At 41.5% G+C, this 19,212-nt stretch overlaps 1 protein-coding gene and 1 long non-coding RNA gene across 29 annotated transcripts in view; both read left to right on the plus strand.

The window, feature by feature from the left end:
* Positions 1 to 17,290, plus strand: part of LOC121069023 — a 28,196-nt gene extending 10,906 nt beyond the window's left edge. Inside the window, exons 5-9 of the long non-coding RNA XR_005819198.1 lie at positions 1,433 to 1,530; positions 3,306 to 3,391; positions 7,675 to 7,827; positions 13,459 to 13,555; positions 15,334 to 17,290. This is a non-coding gene — a long non-coding RNA (uncharacterized LOC121069023). The remainder of the gene's footprint in view (positions 1 to 1,432; positions 1,531 to 3,305; positions 3,392 to 7,674; positions 7,828 to 13,458; positions 13,556 to 15,333) is intronic.
* A 1,152-nt stretch (positions 17,291 to 18,442) lies between these two features.
* CAMK2D (calcium/calmodulin dependent protein kinase II delta) overlaps positions 18,443 to 19,212 on the plus strand; it is a 167,740-nt gene continuing 166,970 nt past the window's right edge. For 4 of the 28 annotated variants that reach the window (XM_040554679.1, XM_040554662.1, XM_040554668.1 and 1 more), the window contains exon 1: positions 18,450 to 18,982. In XM_040554679.1, the coding sequence (XP_040410613.1) occupies positions 18,915 to 18,982 (68 nt within the window). In that variant the 5' untranslated portion in view covers positions 18,450 to 18,914. Of the gene's footprint in view, positions 18,983 to 19,212 lie in introns of all 28 variants that reach the window. The other 24 variants (XM_040554676.1, XM_040554683.1, XM_040554671.1 and 21 more) reach the window with 12 other exon arrangements.

Here is a 19,212-nt window from a genome sequence, read left to right on the forward strand (position 1 = left end):
TCAAGCCTACTTGGATGATTCTCTGCTGAGAAAGCTTTTCTGAATCTTTGCAATGAACATAAAACTCACAATCTGAAAACAGTCCTTTATGAAAATATATAGTGGTCTCATAAACATGTTTTTCTTTACAGCAATACCTACAGTATTTTTTCAATTATTTCAGATATTTATCGTCAAAAAAGACTAAACCTTTTCCTGGCTCATTAGGAAATGGAGCCCAGGTTTTTTTTTACACTGTTCAGGTTTTATTTTTTAAACTAAAATTGTTGGCCAGAAGCTTAACATGCCAATCATGTTTTGGCTGTGGATCTGTTGCAGAGGTTATCTGTTTCCTATGTGATTAACCTTGCAGGTTATATACCACAGGATTGCATATTAACTGGATTGTTTTTCTCTGATCCAGGATTTCCAACAGGAGCCCATTCATTCCCTGCAGCTACCTTTCTAAATGAGCTCTTTCAGTTTTAATGATGAGCAGGTAGTTTTCGAGCTATCAGCAGATAATGTCTCCGGAAGGCTTGGCTGGAAAGCCAGCAATTAATCACAGGCAGGACTCAACCCAGGTTCCCCTAAAAAGCTAGCTTCTCAGTGGCAAAGCCATTACCTGCTGGTAACGTTTAAATTCTCTGGTCACAGCTATTAAATCCAAAGAGATCATTAGATCCCTGTGCCTGACTCCCTCCATAAAGCAGACCACTGCATGTCACGCAGTTACCTCTGAACTAGGCCTCACAAGTTGTCTTAGAAGCATCAAAAGGTAAACAGTCAGTTCTTGAGCAGGTTGATCATTAGAAAAACTGGGCAGTACTGCTGCCTTGAATCTCCCTGGTTCTTGATATTCCATTCACTGTCTTATGTTAATCTATATATTCAATTTGATCTAAGATTTTAACAGACACGCACAGAGCTATAATGCCCATAACTTCAATTGTAGCATTTGCTTGTAAATTATTTACTTAAGGCATATCCCTTCCTTCTATAGAAATATGAGATGGATAATTGCCATTGGAGCAGTTCAGTTATAAAATGTATTCATCCACCTTAGAAAAATCTGAAAGGTAAAGCAAATGTATTGGAAAATAATAGGGACTAATGTTCAACCCTACTTGTTAAGAAAACACACTGAGACAAAGCACCAAAGTCTCAACTGAGGTCTTCCCCTTCTTATTATTAGCATGTGTCTTTTTCACATCAGAAACTTGTGTTTCTGTGAGCTTCCAAAAACGTCTGTAATTGGTAAAGCCAGCACCATTACTGATACGTGGTATTTCTAATCTTTTTTTTTTTTCTTTGAGAAGAAATGAGGAAACCTTGAAAATGACTGCAAGAAGAGCAGAGAACTGTGTAGAACTATTTTGCTTTAATCATCTAGAAAATGTTTTTTCCTTATATCAGAGTTTTCAGGGTCAAATAATACCTTATTATTTTTCAGCTGAGATTGAGAAGGTGAAAGCAACAATACAACTGGAGTCCTCTTTCCACATTCTGGCAATCTTTACGTCATGGATGAACTTATTTTACAGATTGTGGGTGAGTTTTTTCACAAGCTATTGTTGTTTATACTTACAGAGATTTTAAATTATAAATGCAGATGAGAGGGGTACTTCAATGCTCAGGAAGCAGCCTTTCTAAACACTTTGGCAGGGCTGTTGAAATAAATACAAAGCTTTTATATTTCAGAGTCTCATGGGGCATATTAATCCTTCACTTGCAGGTTTGTCAGATGAAAAGCTGCTTGAATAGTTTGATATTTTTTAATTGTCTCTGAAATACCATCAGTGCAGTACACATAGCAAATAAAGCCAGCTTCAAGACACCAAAAAGCTTACATGGTACATCTTTCATTTGCAAAATACCCAGTTGAGCTGCTACTGCTCAGAGAAGTGCTGTTTGAGACTGAGGAACAGCCCATCGCTTGCAGTTTCCACTAACAAGCCCATTCATGATGACTGGCAAACAAGATCACTTGTTCTGGAAATAAGAAGCTTGTCTAGGAGGGTGTGCCAGACAATTAGGTGCACATATATGATGGCCCCTACAGGATACGTAAATTAGTGTGTTTTACCAAACTGGCAGCTATAACACCGACTAAAGTTACCTGCATATCAAGAGGCTGGTAAACTATCTAATGAACTATTTGTGAGTGCTTTCAATGCTTTCCTTTAAAGAGGCATCTTCTAAGATACATATAGCTCATGGTGAATGGGAAAATGTCACAGACTGATCCTTCTTCTTTCTTCCCATTCCCTCTTGGCGATTTATATGTGCAATATATAATGTGTACTGATATAAAAGTCGGCTGTGCATGTGGTTAGGGGGTGGCACGTGAATCGAGAAAGCAGCCAGGCTCTGTGTTCCCATACCCGCCTGGCATTTCCTTCTGCCACTGAGAGAGACAAACCACTGGGCTGGACGGACCATTGGTGTGATGCTGCAGGGCTTTTCTGATGTTCTTATGCTAGTTTGATCCTACAAATCCTTACTTATAAAGTAATCTTCTCTCATATAAATAGCTTTGAGCACTCAGGCAATATATGGTTCTTTATCTGAGCATCACAGACATGCTTTTGATAAAACGAAATGGGTCACAGTCATTTTTCTGTAAGTCTTTCATTTGACAGATCTACACTGAAGGTGAATCTGCTTCATGGGCTTTAACTGGGAAGCCTGCTTTTCTGAGCCAAGTGCTTTGCCAGGCATTTTTAAAGCTTATCATGCCAAGGCATTCTACACAAAAATGACTCTCCTTTTTCAACAAAATGGGGGAAAATGGCAGCCTAATTTAATTATCTCTTTTGAAACTCAGACAGGAGTCAGAGTTGATCAGATTGTTCCAGTTCTGAATGGCTGGCTGAGTTTTGAAAATTTATTATTCAAATCTTTGTTTTCACTTAGATTAGCTTCTCCCTCCCCCCTTTTTAACTGAAATTCATCAAAAACATGGCAGTATATTTTAGAGTATCTCAGCCAGGGTGGTATTTTCAGAAAGAAACCTTGACAGCAATTTTCTTCCCAGTTCTGAAGTCAAGGAGACATAAATATGTACAGCGTGCAAGAAGTCATGCACTGCAACACTGTTAGTTCTTTTCTGTAACGATCAGGGAAGTAATTTCATGCCACAAGGAAGTTTTACCTCCATTAGATACCAACAAACACCATTGCAGTAATGGCAATATCAGATTGTCAGATTGCCATTTGTACAGAATTCATTTTTAATACATTCGAGTTGTTGTACCTTCAGTCTGAAGGTACAAAAAGTGCTGTAGGTTTTAAATTCTTACCATTTTTTTCCACTTTCCCACCAGACATACAAAAGATCCACAACTTGCTCCATGAAGAGTTAGCCATAAATGTGAAAGGTGAATAGGCCACATATTCACCATCATTGTAGGTAAGTCACTTGGGAATCTCATGTATTCTGTAAGTGTATAAATATGTTGTGAATTTCACTGAAATAGATGTTTGATATGTGAACATATAAAATTAATACGTTGTCATGACAGCAAGAGAAATACAATAAAAATAGAGTATTATTACACTTGTGCAGAACACTAAAGAGATGATGTAAGGCATTTTACATTTTCATGTTTCAGTTTTACATTTTATATTGCATATTAACTTTAAGTAGTTGACAGTAAGAGAGAGAGGAAAGCAATAATATATAGATTGGAGTAAGAAATAAAATGAAAGACCAAGGAAAAAACATTGTTAGCAATTTACAGTATATGGTTTAATATTCCCGTGAAAGAATCTGTGTGTACATTGTGTTTTGACTAACTCACGTGGGTGACGGGAGAATTCTCTTTTTTTTTTTTTTCCTTCAGTGAGAATACATATAGGATAAGTAAAGAGGGACTAAAGAACTCCACTAACAAGAAATGCATAAACGAAAACCTTAATCAATATTCACTCATGCCCATTAATTATGCACTCATTTTGTACTAGTGAAAGTAGATCCTTAATTTTTGAACAACTTGTGCATAGGAAGAAGGTACAGAAGGGACTGTTCTGTACCCATAGGCAGCATCTGATGGGGAGTGTGATACAATAGAAAGCTGGAGAGCGTGACTGAGAGACACAAAACCTCAAACAGTCTGAAATTCAGGAGCAGGGGAGATACCCAAGGAGAGGATAATACAAACCTCAGGAGAAGAAATAATTTTAGAAGCATGTAATGAGCTAAATCTGCCCCATCTTTATATTAGATGGGGGCATCTGGTATAAGAGGAAATTTCTGTGATGTAGAGTGAAAGGTTGTCAAGGCATGGAAAAACCTCTTCATAAATTCAGTGCTTCCATGTTAGGATTCGGGAACAGAGGAATTTAAGATCAAACCAGCTCACATGCTGCAACTCTTAAAGTAGCTTTTTTTTTTTTTTTTTAATAGAAATCATTTTTGAACTCTCAGAATGTCTTTTATACAAAATATTCTGGTTCAGATTCTGTGGTCAGAAGCTCAAGCAGCTTTTTAAGATCAAAAATCCAGCCTATTTTTTTCAAAGGAGTTCAGATTCCGCTCTATATGTGTCTGTGCTCAAGTGGATGCAGCATGACAAATGTCCGCCCAGAAATAGCTGACACTATAAAGTAGCTGAAAAAGAAGACAATGAAAACAAACTTTATATTATGGGGCAGGATTCTAGTTGAACCACTGTAAAACACCCTCATCACTGGAGAATTAGGTACGTTCTGCCAGTTAAGGTAAACGTTAAATGTAATACCACATTATAGATGCTATTCCTAGGAATAACACTTGAGAGAATTCCTGGCTTCAGACCACCTCAGTCTTAGCTCTGTCTCTGGTATCCTTCTGCATGAGATGTACATAAAATATATATACATATTAGGCTCGCATGCTTCAAGCCCTGATTAAAAGATCCTACGGACATGAATGTTAGACCAGTGCTTAATGGCTAATCAATGCTCAAGGTTGCATTCGGTTTACAAATAAACCCAGCCTCCCCACTCTCAATTGTTCTCCTGGCCTGTCACATAAAACAGTTGGGACTAAAACTCCTAAAGTACTGGTACTTCAACAGACAAATTGCACTGGTTCTGAAAATCTCCTGGGAATCCGGAAAGGTAAACAGCTTTTTAATACACAGCAGCCTGGCAGCTAATAAACAGTGCATTATTCTGCATCTCATAAATCTCCATGAAGTTCATTTATTCTCTTCAGAGAATGAATAACTAATATGAAGCCTCCTCTTGCCAGTTATTGTCACGCTACACAAAATGATTTAGATGTGGAAGCTGCTATTAATAGCATTGAATGAGCTACTAATTGGATGGTTATGTAATGGCATTGTTATAAAACCTAGTTTGGGTTTGACACCTTCTGTTTTCTAAAAACAACATTAAAAACCCAAACAAATCCCTGGTTAGCAGTACATAACACAAAACAAAGACTAAATAATTACCAGTCTTTCAAAACTCAAATGGGATTAAAAAGGAAAAAAAAAAGAAATCAATTCACTTATCTGAATTCTAGTAGAAATGAGCTGGAAGTGAATCACTCAACTGATCTGCTGTTCAAAGGGATACTTTAAAGTAACTTTCTGTAATACCTGCCCTGCAAATCCTGACAAAGAATTCAAAGTGGGCCTGTTTCTGTGACTTGTGAAATCTCAGAAATTTTTTTCTATTGAAAAATGGCCTTTGAATAAGATCTAGTAAGTACAGCATGTAATTTAAGGAGAAAGAACTACCAGAAAGTATCTCTGTGACACACACAGATAAAAATAATGTACTAGCATTAGGCATGGATCCGTACATTATTATTATTTTTTTTTAATACAGATGTACCTATACAGTCTGACATTTTTAAAGTATAAAAAAAGGGAGAGAGAAACAAATGGGGATGGCATTTTCTTCCCTGCCGCATGGAGGGACAGAAAATTGCAGTCCATTAGGAGAGAAGCTTTTATCCAGGGTGGCACTTTGCAGTCCTTCAATTCTTGGTTGTTCTGAAGGCTGGAGCATCACTAATGCAATGTGCAGCACCAGGACCTTCTGATGATGAAACCCAACTACTGGCCTCTTGTGAGGATATTTTCCTTTTGATACATCAAACATGGTAGCATACCAGAGCCCATAAGAAGAATCTCTGTGAAGGCTCATAGTTATATGTATATAATTATATTGAAAGAGATGAAAATTTGTGGTCAACCCTGCACAGCTCTAATGTCTTTTAGTTTAATTTTTGACCGTGAAATTACCTCTCAGCATGCACTGTGGCAGCTATTGTTAGCTGATCACTGTTACCTACAACCTTTTGTTCCTGAGGTAAAGCAAGCCTGTCACGCCAGAACCGCTTCCTTAATGAATCAATCAGCTCGGGATTCTTGCACAAGCAATCAAATGAACATTTCACGTGTCTATCTACATACACGTCCTCATTTTTTTGCAGAGAAATGCAATGGGTTGCTTCCTATTGAGTCACCTCTTCAACTTCAGGAAGTTAAAAGAGTGGTAGTAGCAGTGTAGGAGGAAAGGTGGGTGTAGTGGTGGCAACGTGACCTGCACGTAAAGGACTTTAGCCCCTGAAAGAGGCAGTGGGTACAGGAGCATACCTTATGCTGCAGGAGACCAGGCACAGCTGACATAGAGCTAGATATCTATGTACCATCAATCGGTTCACCTCTGTCATCTGCAGCCATTCTACGACTGGTAGGATATTTTGGGTTGTGCTCTTTTTTATTGCTTTTTATCTGGCAAGCGAGGCTCTACTCAGCCATGCTGACTCCATGTTATTGTCAGCTCTGTGTCATTTTGCATTGCCTGGATGATGATATAAACCCTGATTTATCCAGCATATATGAGGAAGGGTTTACATACATAAAGGAAAACATTATTTCAATTCTCACATTGTTAAAGCACACAGAGGAAGCAGCCAAAGGGCTTACAGAGATCCTATTTGATGCACAATGTACCAGCACCGCTGTAATTATGGCAAGCATGCCTAAAAAGCTGTGATAACTTAGGAATCAGGAGCTGTTGAAAGGAACAAGACGTTATAGAAACCAAACAGGAATTTGGGTGGTCCAGATGTCTTCCACATGTATCCCGTTAATTATCAAGAACTAGAATCTCTTATCCATTACGTGCATGTAAATACAGAGTATTAATTTCAGTAGAATATTTGGGTCACAGTGTGGCAAATAGTACCAGAATCTTCTCCTATAATCTTGTATCAGCTTGCTTTCCCACTCCTATGCATCAGATGAATTAAATTTCCTTTTAGATGCACTCTTTTCAGCGATAGTATAGTTTGTCTGTGTTGTTACTGCTCTTTCATGATTTTGCTTGTGTGAGAAGGAAGAGGTATGTAGCAGTTCCTCAGAGCAGCAATGCTCATATTTCTGTTGCGGTAGTACCAAAGGGTTCAAACAGAATGCAAACTTTCTTCATCACCCATTCACTATAGAACAGAGTTCGTCAGAGATACAAGATTAATTCACAATCCTATAATTTCTCAATTCTTGATAATCCTGAATTTATACTGGTATAAATTAATGCTTTAAAAATACTTCAAAAACTTTAAAATAATTTAAATACTGTGTAAATCTTTACATGCTATTTACATTTTAAATACCTTAAAATATTTGCACGTTACCTTTAAATGACGTTTTAAAAATTCCTATATCTGACATGCATTTTTTCCCTCTGAAATAGTGGTTTTCCACCATTTGCATTGCTTATCTTTCTCCAAGATTAATGCCACCTGCATTGAGCAATGATGATAGTACGTCTAGCTACAAACAGCTCTCTGTATATACAGCTGATCGATGTTTTTCCTGGTGTATGACAAACCGAGCTCTCTCATTGGTAAGTGCATATAATTGCTGCCTATCTGTTGTCTATTGATGTCTATTGCCACTTCCTGCTTGGTTTATATACTTTATTTCATGTGCTGGATCATATTTTAAGCGATTCCTGGAATGTTATGCCAATGACCAAATTCATGTGAGAAAAGAGAATTGAGAACTAGAACCTTTGGACGAGTAATTTTCACTGATAATTTTGGAGCCAGACTACTTGTTTGCATAGAGAAATAGGTTATGTGTTTGTGAGATCATTTTGGTGATATTTTGGGAACCCGTTTTACAGCGTTAAAACAAAAAAAAACAAACTAAAACCCACCCTGCTCCTAGGCCTTCTGGTATTGCCAGGAAAAGGAAGAAACACTTAGCAAGGTCGTGAATACAGAGCAACTAAGGCTGGAAGGGAAAAGCTTTCCGGGGTGATTAAGCTCTTTTCTCCTTTGTGGTGCTTGGGCTTGGAAGGAGGAACCACAGAGGAAAAACAAAGAGCTGAAAGAAAGAACATTTTCCAATGGAGAAATTGAGAAGCTACTTCTCTGTAGGATATCATCCAGGAAATACCATTTTTTTGTTTTCCTTTAGTGATTTTTTTAAATAAATGGAAAGACTTCCCTGCAATTCTGAATCAGAAAGGTTTGTCGGATAGAAGTCGGGATAGGGAAGCAGATAGCTACAGCTTTGTCAAAAGTAGCACAGGGTCAAGTAGCACCAGGAGCTGTGTTTAACACATTGAGAAGAAAAAAGAAGCAGACAAAAAAAAAAAAGACAGCTGATTAATTCTGGTGATCAATGCATAAAATCTGTATTTACAGACAAAATGACTAGTAAAGGTATACATAAAGCCTATGCAAAAATTGCAGATGTCTAATCATTAGTTGGGGTATGAATCACTCTATATTTCATAATAATTGCTTGAAAAATATTTACTTGAGCCAAAGCTTAAATATCATTAAGGGGATGAATCTAATTCAGCAGGTTTCTATGCCCTCAATTGGCCGTCAGTTTTGCTTGAAATATATAAAATGATAGCAGCCCATACATCATTTTTCACAGTTCCAAGAGAAAAAACTGCTCCAAGTGTGAAAAGTTCCTGCTGGTTTGTGCAATATAGTTGGTGCTAATATACTGAAAGAGAGATAATGCTGTAATGCTGATAAAGACCCAGGCTAAGTTAAAGATCCTTCCTGTAAAACAGTATTTTCCAAAGCTGTTTGCAACAACTTTGTTTGCTGGAATGTCTGAAACAAGGGATGTCGATCCCACCCAGACCCAGTGAGCTCTAGACTCAGCTTCTCAGATCGCGCTCTGCATGTGTGCGCCCTCAAAGAGTGGCTGTAGGAGCTAATTATTTATTATTTGTTCTTTCCAAATGGGCATCCAATAAAGCTGCCTATCAATCCTAATTGTGATGGAGACTTATGTATGCCATTCCCTTCCGTCTGACAGGAGCGATGCGAAGGTCACGGCTTGTTTTGCTCCAGTCGGTGAATGGCCATTACATAAGAGTTGCTTCAGTCACTGTCAGCACGGACTATATTTGGACGACTGTAACCCAAAGGCCTGTCTTCCTTCACTCGCTCTGTAAGCCACCCAGTTGCTCATCCATTCTTATTCTGAATAATGATGATGAGCAGAATAATTACTGAAATTGCTGGGTTTGCACCGTGCCTGAAAATGCACTCATTTGGTCAAACGTCTCACGTCTCGCTGTGAAATTCCTCTCTCCCATGCAAACAAGGGAATGCTGCAGGGCTGGGCTGCTGGACGCACTTGCCCATGAGTGACCCAAATGGGAGCAATATGCAGCCACTTGGCACACTAGGGCCGACGTATGGCTGGAGAGAATGCAGGCAGCTAAGTTAAAGGACTGATGGGATCATCTTCAATTTGCTCTGTAAACAGAGAATAATAAAGATCAAAGATCGTTACAGTAGCCTTTTGTGCCATATAAACAGCGAGAACAAATATCATGTTACATACAGCTGATACGTAGTGGTCTCATTCCCAGCTGCGCCCTTATCAAGATGGCTACGACAATAGATGTTCTGTGGAGCTGGAGATAACAGTAAGGAAATGTTGGGAAGTGCTGGCACTCTTGCAAATGATTATAACAAAACCAAAAGGAAATAAGAAAGAGTTTCTTGTACTACTGATTTACATTTTGCAAAGTAACTCTACTTGGAAAGGAAACCCAAACTTCCCTTATTCAAATAGTTTTGTTCCAGTGAACTGCCACAGACAATTTGCACTTAATTCAAGGAATCACTTTTACTTGATATTTTCTGGCCAGTAAATAAGTGTATATTTGTTGCTCTGAGTATTCTTAAGCATGCTGAGTGCAATGTGCAAAGACATAAGAAATAGCATTCTGACAAAGTTAAATGGCTAGCTGTTTGGAAATTGTATGTACCATTATTCTTATTCATTTTTCTCTTACTATTAGCACTCCCTGCTGTCTAGGTCACTAAACCAGTTACTCCATTCTTTCTCCACTTATATTTAACCCCCCCACAAGACTTTGAACTGTGTTCTTCTCAAAAGTCAGCCTTTCCAGTCAATGTTGTCTCAACACTAGCCTATGCACTGGTTGTTTCAAGATGCCCCCTGTTCTGACCAAATCTTTTCTCCCCTCTTCCATTCAGTCTGTCCAAACTGTTGCCATCAAAATATTTTCCATTTCTCACCTCTCTGAGAATGTTGTCCTGCTTCTAAAATCTCAACATTGACCTATGTCCACCCTAAAATTCAAACATGTTTCTTTTCTCAGCTCTGAATGACTTCATTGCTACTTGGATCTGACCTCATTTCCTCTCGGAAAGCCATTTAGTCTCTGATGTTGGGAGTGTCTGTGGCAGGGAGCAGGGGCTGTTATAATTAATTTCCTTCTTTAACTTTCTTCATTAACAGGGTGCTCTGAATCTAAACGTACTGTAGATGAAATTACTTTCAGCCACCTCCCTCATTTGTTTTGAAAGTGCCTGGAAGTATTTACAGAACAATCACCAAAAAGCATTCAGAGTGAAGATTCAACACTACTTAAATGACTGCACACAATTTCTACCAAATGAAATGTCTTGAACTATATTCTACGTCCTTGAACCTCTGTTCCTGGTTAGCCCAGCCTAGGGGTTGCCCTCCGTTGTGATAACTGGCAGTAATACCAACGGGCACTTATTTGGGTGACTTAGGAATAACTGAAGAGCATCATCTTCTTACCATTCCTTTTCACTCTCCTCCCATTCAACATCTTGTGGAGCTGCAGCATCTTGTGGATCAACAGAGTGCAATTAATTCATAATCTTGGAGATACTGAGGTTGTCACAGTCTGCTTTTCCAGATGCATATATTTCTTTTGAAATTATATGACAAGATAACATGAAAATAAGACCTCTTACCACACCAGAAAAAAAAAAAAAAAGCATGTATTTCTCAGAGTCTATTACCATTGAACCAAAAGTAAGAACCCCCTGGGAACTCTGGAGGCAGATACATTTACCCTGAGTCCTGCCGACAACTGATCACACAGGCCTCAAGGCTGATGCTAAAATTTCCAGAAACATTTGGAAAGCAACTACAGAAATCAAACAAACTGAACCCTCGAAGAGCAGTAACAGGAAGCTACAGAAGCACATCTAAGCCAGCACTCACTTGTCAGCATGGCTTTTCTGCTCCCTTTCAAGCTTCCACTGGATGTGCTGTGTTCTCCAGCACAGCACCTCCAAAATTGCTGGGCATTTTGTTCACACTTCGGAGGCCTGAAGCCTCCTGCAACTCTGCAAGGTAGATTGCAATGACCTGCAGCAGTGTCTCACTGAAATGATTGATCTACTTGTATTGGTCATCTCTGGTTTCCCCAAAGTGGTTTTATTATTTGTACACGTGAAATGAGCATTGTCAGCAGAAGCTTTATACAGACAATCTAGAGTCTTATACAGGGAGAATTTCATGAGCCATTTTCCAAAAATAAGTGTAGGGAGGTTACACGCTCTGACCAGATGCGTTTTGTTGTTTCTTGTTCTTTACCTTTCCGTGGAGGTGCTTTGTCAACCTGATGGATCTCCCTGACATCTTCCCAGAGCTGGCTCTTCTACACGGTAGACCTCTTTACCACTCCTTCTCAAAGAGGAATGGGGAGGAATTTAATAAGGTCTGGGTTTATCTTTGTTTCAGGGAAATTTGTAACAGATACTTCTGTATTTGTCACATGTATGTTTCAGACCAGAGCATTTTTTTGTTAATGTTGGAAGCTCTCAGCAAAGTCTGAAAGTTATTATATATAAACTATAATGTTAGCCAGCTGATTGGGACAAAAATCCAGGCCACTTAAGCAGCATCTTGGAATCATTCAAATTTAATTCTTGAAATTAACATCAAAGCTATTTTTGATGTCTGAAAAAAATTATTTTATTTCTTTTTTGTGCTTATCCGTTCCTCACTGTACCCTCTAACAACACCATAATAGTGTGCATATGTGTGCACACACACCCTGATATATCCTTATTGGGATATCAGCTCCTAGATCTTGTATGTAGCACATATGTGTAAGCAGTCTGCAGTCTAGTGAGGTCTCGCATAAGTCGGTCCGGGTGCTTTTGTGGCTCTCGTGCCCAGAAGAGAAGTGCGGTCTGGAGAAATCCTTTCTGTCTTCTGCTACTAAATGACTTTTGAGATTCAGCAGTAATCTTGGCAGACTGGAAGTTAGCCTGGCTGCTTAAGAATATTTATAGCTCAACATGTCCAGGCTGTTATCTTTACCATGCTCACCAGGTGATCCACTGAAAACAGGGAAAAGAAACCTATTAAATTTAGTAGGTATTAGGCTAAGTCCTTATTCAATTCAGAAGGGAAAGGTGATTTGCCTACAGAGGAATGTAACTGATGATGAAAATAATAATCCAGCTGCTAAATGGCTCAGTTCTGAGATGTATCCCTTCCTCTTTTACAAAAATATATTGTAACTATGCAGCAATGTTCATGAGCATTACAGCTTAGAATACCTTTACTGAAGCATTCTGGACCCTGTCTATAAATCACTGGTCTTTTCTAGTTAGATCTGAGGATTCAAAATGTTCCTGCTTAGAGCAGTGGTGTTTGCTGACTTTGTCACTTGATCTGAATTCCTGACTTGGCATCCTGTTGACACAGTCTCAGTCATTAAGTGTATGATAAAACAACCTTCTGCATGCTCTCCTGTGTTCTGCTCTTCCCTCTCACCTTCCAGTCCTTGCTCTGTTGACTAATTCATCCACAGCTTGTAGCATCCTTTTTTTTTTTTTTTTCCCAAGTATCTATCATTCAAATCAATGCCATGCAATTCAGTGGCAAAAGGTATAATTCTTGGAGCATTGCTGTCTGCTGTTTGCTTGTAAGAAAAGCAGTATAAATAATATTTTATTTGCTAGCTGTTTGTAAAAAATACTCAGCTCAAAATGGAAGTGAATTTAAGAGAAACAACCCTCTTTGAAAGCATTATTTTAAAGGAACATTTTTAATTAAAAATACCCTCAAAAAAAGAAAAACATTAGTTAAAATTCTGAGATGAAACGTATCTTATTAGAGCATTTTTTTCCTTTTCTGATGGAAAGAAATTAAAACATTTCATTTTTGCTAAGCCTGTGTTTTTTGTCCTTGACAGAGAAAGGAGGAGGAGAAGAAGGAGAAGAAGAGGAGGAGGAAGAAAAAAACATTAATTTTTCACCTAGTTCTCCCTTTAGTGCTTCTAGGGGTAGAAGGTAAATGGCCAGCAATGTCTCCTAATCCGTCAGAAGTAATGCTTTTTTAGGCCAGAGAAAAGTCTTGGTCCCCTGCATACCAAGAGCATGACAGAATCACCGAGCTATCAAATCAGTTATTCTGCCAACATCTTTCTGGTTCACTGAAGAGTAAATTAATCCTATGCAAGAACACTCCAGCAGGAGAATAAGAGAGAGCATGCACGCTGCCATAATCAGGTAGTAAGGTACTTGCCAGGAGTGTAAATAATGGGTAAATAATTAATTTTCTTTCGGGAACCTTCAAGGATCTACTTCCCTGAGTGCTTACGCACACATGGTGGAACAGCAGCAGCAAGGGGTTGAGCAAGAGAGCTTCCCCTGGAAAGAAAACAAGCCCTAGATCAGGTCTCTCAGTGGCTCCATCTCGGCTCTTTACAACTCGCTGGAGACCTGGGATGTGTAGGACTGGCCCTCAGCTTCTGGACTCAGCGCTTGGGGCTTTTGACCAGCAGGCATTTGGGTGGGAGCTGCTCCTAGGTGAATCCACTAGGTGAATACATGAGGACACAGCTTGGACCCTCATCAGTGCATGGAAATGATAGTGTGTAGGCTGCAATGAGTGAGCTTGCCATACAGACCAGGTGACGTTACCAGTGGTACTGCCCGCTGAAAACATTATTTAGGGAAGTGCAACAGCTCCAAAGAGGAAACAAGGGAGGTACAGCATGTGGCACGACATAATTTAGTGCTGACCTGACATCTGTTGCCTCTGGTTCACTCCGGTCTACTGGACTTGAGGCCAGTCTCACGGCAGAAAGAGCAACTGAATGTCCCAGTTGCTGCGTGCCTCCTGTTCCAAATCAGTCTTTCTGCAGCATGTAAAAGCACTGAGGTCCATGATTACAAAACAGCTTCATGTGCAATCTCTTATTAAGGGGTCGTTACGGAAAGCTGAGCCTTGGCTTTGAGCTGAAACCCCAGAGCAGAGCTCTTTGGGAAGAAACTGCATTTTCTTCCGATGGGGAGCTCTCTCTCCCCTTCAGCTGCCTCAGAGCACATCTCCCAGCATTGTCTGCAATTAGTCATGGAGGGAAAGCAGGATGATTTCATACCCAGATGCAAAGGTGAAAAGGCAGCAGTGCACCCTTTTCAGAGTTGGTAGAAACGGTTCTTCAATAGCTAATGGAATACAAAACTATTGCAATGAGCTGCAAACCCAAGTACCTTACCCTGTGTGATTTCTTACTATTGATCCTTTCTTCTGTTCTTACACCTGTTTACGTGCATTTGTGTAACCTTTTGATTAACCTCTCTCCATTTTTCCCACTGTCTTTGCATATTCATTTTCCTGTCCACTTTCACATCGATTATTTTAGTTCCTGACTCTAACAACTGTTTTACTTTCTTTCAATTTCCTTTTACTTAGCCCTTCCTTAAGAAAACAAGCAAACAAAAGAAAACCCAACCTTTTCTCTCTCTACTCCCTGTCTTCTTCCTTTTGTTATGTTTCTGTGATTCTCCACTCCTATTATAAAACTCATTTACTCTCTTTCTTCTCATCTCTCGCTACACAAGCAATGTAACTCCATCAGCCTCAGCTCCCCTGGTCTGATTTCCCCTTTCTCTCTGCTGTCTAACATCTTTCCCTTCCTCTCTCTCACAAGCAGCACTTTCTCTTCCTTTTTTGTTTCTAATTCAGTACCTCTCCTCTGACTTTCCCACTGTGCTCCTACCCACTGCCTCTCCCTGCTGATCACGTTAGCGGAAATGTTTAGCTTTGCTGCTTTGTTCCACAGATCTCAGCTTCCTTCACCTCCTCCTCCCTCGTGAGATGCAGCCCACAAGCACCTTCTTGGTCCTCTCAGATGGGTGTCACACATTATCAACGCAAGCCTCTCTAGAATGGTGCAAAGCAACGATACTTTTCATGTGCTAGTAAGGAGGTGATTGCTCACTAATCAGCGACTTCTGTCAGTCTGGATCACACTTCAGTTCAACAAGATACGGATACTCTATTGATCAAATTACAGTTCTTCAGCTTTACTGCAATAATGTACCTGTAACTGCTTCAGTGTTTTCAGTCTGTCGCCCAAGGCAGTAAAGTAAAGTAAAGCCTTGCCACAAGAATACATGAAACCTTGGGAAGGACCAAGGGCTGCTAGCAGTTCACAATCATCTGGTCATAAAACAGGTATTTCTCTAAACCTAAGATTAGTGAGGTTTTGAGCCCATTTTCTGTCTAGATCTCTGCTGTAAATGGCTGCTGAATTTGTTCACGAACTATATATACAATATTTCTAGCGCTGCTCATAATGAGCAGGCTACAGAAATGACCTTTCAAAAGCTCTCTGACTCCTTCAAAACATAAGCAAATTGAAAATCTGTATTTGCAAGATCGGAAATAAAATGAAAACCTCACTTTGGCTGTCTAAAAATGAAGCCATATAAAGGAAAGACCTTGCTGAATAGCATACTTTAAAAATAAATACAATTTCCTTTGCTACCATATATGTTGTTTCAGATTCTGAAGTTAAATAACATTTAACTGAAGCTATAACATTTTGTTAAACTTAGAAACTTTAGAGGAACAGCTATTCAGTTTCTTATAGACTTCAACTATTTACAGTTCTCTCTTTTTTTTTTTTTTTTTTTTTTTTTTTTTCTGGAGAAGAGAAACACACTCTGGGATTTTTTAAAGCCTTTTTTGGTTCATTATTGAGATCTGACTTTCTGCATCCATGAGATTAACCACAGATTAACTGTTTCTGTGGTCTCAATGGAAACCTGAACCTTGAACCAGGGTTTGGAATTTAACCTAGAGGGCCAGGTTCTTGGCTGCCATTGTGGAGGCTTTGGCCTGCTCACGAATAATTTGGAGAATTTATGGAGTACTTAAATGGCAGCTACAAGCTCCAGTTCTACCTCAGCTCAAGAGTGAGCTGCATTTGAGAGAGGATTGTTGCAACAAGAAGAAAGCCTACCCACGGAGTGTTTCCAAGCTATTCATCATTTCCCTAGGTATCTGTCCCTATGGAAAATCTCCAAGTCCTATGACACTGATCTTGTAAACAATTATTTTCTTTCCTGAATTCCTATAATAAATTTCATGCTTGATATTTCTGTTAGGACTCCTTGGCCTCCTCCTTTTTTTTTTTTTTCTTTTTTTCCCAGATTGGGAAGGTGGGAAAAAATATAAATGGAATTTTTGTTTGAATCTCACTTGGGACCATGCATTCTTGTAATGTCATTGCTAAACAAAACAGTGGCAAGAAAAGAAAGTGAATGGACTTTAATAATTTCTACTGAATGTTTTTTGATAACTTAAATGTATGGCACAGTCATAAGAAATACTTTGACCAAATGCTTGTTGTCAGAATGCACTATTACAAAAAAATGAGATAGGACAGGGGAATATGTTTAATTTTTGCATGTCTACAAATACAGAGATAAGCAACCTGCCAGACATGCCCCTGTAATGTAAATACTTACAATCGTCAGACAACTCAGGGGTTTAAGTACTGCTGATTGTGTTATTTATGCAGATTTATACAAAATTATGCACAACTCGTGTTATAATTTTGTTAGAGGAGACTAGGAAATAGTCTACTGTTCTGTATGCTTTTTTTATGCACATTCCCTTCACTGATGTGAGAGTAGTTTCATTCTTGCTCCAATGTAAATTGCTGGTCTGAATTGAAACATCCTCTGGTCTTTTTGCTCTCACATTGCTGCACATAACGGTCCCATGGAGAGGAACCGGGCAGTAAATGTTTTGTGCGTGCTCAAATGTCTCAAAGCCTCCCTCCATGGCCCCCTTTACACCATGAAAGCCGGCTATTTCTGTGAGGTACGGCTGCCTCGCTGGGAGGAAAACCGCCCTCACGCGCAGGCTCATGCACTCACGTTGCGTGCACATTAGCTCAGGGAAGAGCTGGCGGATTTTTAACGCTTCCTATGAGGTCTCGATTCTGAGATCTCGGGAACTTGGGAGAGACCTGCGTGGATTTATTTCATGGCTCTATTTCCAATGTGGGGCTTCTCGCGCATCAACACAAGGATTTCGGTGCTCTAGACACGTGCTACAGGCTGCGTTTCATAGCGCAGCTCTGGCTGTAATGCGAGCTGACATATTCGGTGCTTTGAATGTTTAAAGCGCTGTGCAGATGTTAATTTAATTCGTTACTTAGCTCGCCACCGCTGAGGATATCGGAAAGGAATACCCACAAAATGGTATGAGTTGTGCAAAACGGGGGAAATAATCACTGGCAGAGGCTAGACCAGAGACACAATCAGGGTTATTAATTTCTGCATTGGTGGCACATGCAAAAGTAGCTATATTTGGAGGGTGTTTTGTTAAAGTGGTAAAAATTTGAAAGTCGGGAGATGGGATTTGGGGCTAGAAGGTTATAGTTCGAAGAGGCGTTTCTTCACCCGCCATCGTTACTTCAGCATTAAATATTTTAGAAAAGGAAACCGTCAGGATAAGATGAACACCAACATGCACACATATCACTTCAAAAAAACCACCTCGTGTGTAAAAGCTTTATTCCCCAGCATGTATTTCGGGAACGTGAGGAGAATTACACCCCCGGGCTTCGAAACGGCGCACATCGGGGACACCCCGGGGGCTCGCTCTCGTCAGGGATCCCCACTGGCGCCCTTGAGGCGACGCGAGGCGGCGGCCGTTGAGCGGCGCCGTCCCGCACGTGCCGCGCGGCGCCCGGCGCCCTCCCCGCCCCAACCGCCGCCTCCCCCGCCCTGCCGGTGCGGCGGCCGTGAGGCGGGGCGGTGCTTGACGTCAGGCGGCCGCGGCGGAGCGGGCCGCAGGTGCATCCGTTTCCTCAGGGCGCGCAGCGCCGCCCGCCGCTGTGCAGGAGTCCCCCGCCCCCCCCTCCCGCTCTTCCCCGCTTCGCCATCACCACAGCGTCCCCGACGGGACCGCGGCTCACGGGGGGGGAGAATCGGCGGCGAGGCGGCAGCAGAGAGCCGCGACGGGGCGGGCACAGGCGGCGGGCTCAGGTCGCTAGGGGGAGGCACGGCACCGGGAGAGCGGGACGGCGGCGCCGCCGCTTCCCGCAGCCCCGGTTTTGCTTTCCGTTTCGGGGTGCCTCCTCTGCATGGATATATTTTTTATTTATTTATTCTTTTCCTAGGGGGTGGGAGAGAGGGGAGGGGAGAGCCGCGGCGGGAGGACGAGCCGGCGGGCGGCGGGGAGAGCGCCGAGGCAGCCCCGTCACGGGGAGGAGGAGGAGGAGGAGGAGGAGAAGCCGGCGGAGCCTCGCCTCGCCTCGCCTCGCCCAGCCCAGCCCTGCCCCAGCGCGCAGCCCCTCCGCCGCCCCTGGCCGCCGGAGGCACCGGCGGCCGGCCGCCCGCCCTCATGATGGCCTCAACCGCCACCTGCACCAGGTTCACCGACGAGTACCAGCTCTTCGAGGAGCTCGGGAAGTAAGCACGGGGAAACGGGGGGCACGGCGGGTAAGGCGGCCGGGAGCCCCGGGGGGTGCCTCGGGGTACGCCCCGCTCCTCCTCGGCCGTCGGTTGAGGGCTGCGGGGGCCATTAACGAGCGGCGGGGGGCCGCCAGCGCCATGTTGGCGGCCGGCTGGGGGGGGGGGGAGACGGGGGAGGACCGTGGTGGGGGACCGGGACCTGCACCGGGATGGGGACGGGGACGGGG

This window comes from Cygnus olor, chromosome 4 (assembly GCF_009769625.2).
Source record: "Cygnus olor isolate bCygOlo1 chromosome 4, bCygOlo1.pri.v2, whole genome shotgun sequence".
NCBI classification, from domain to species: domain Eukaryota; kingdom Metazoa; phylum Chordata; class Aves; order Anseriformes; family Anatidae; genus Cygnus; species Cygnus olor.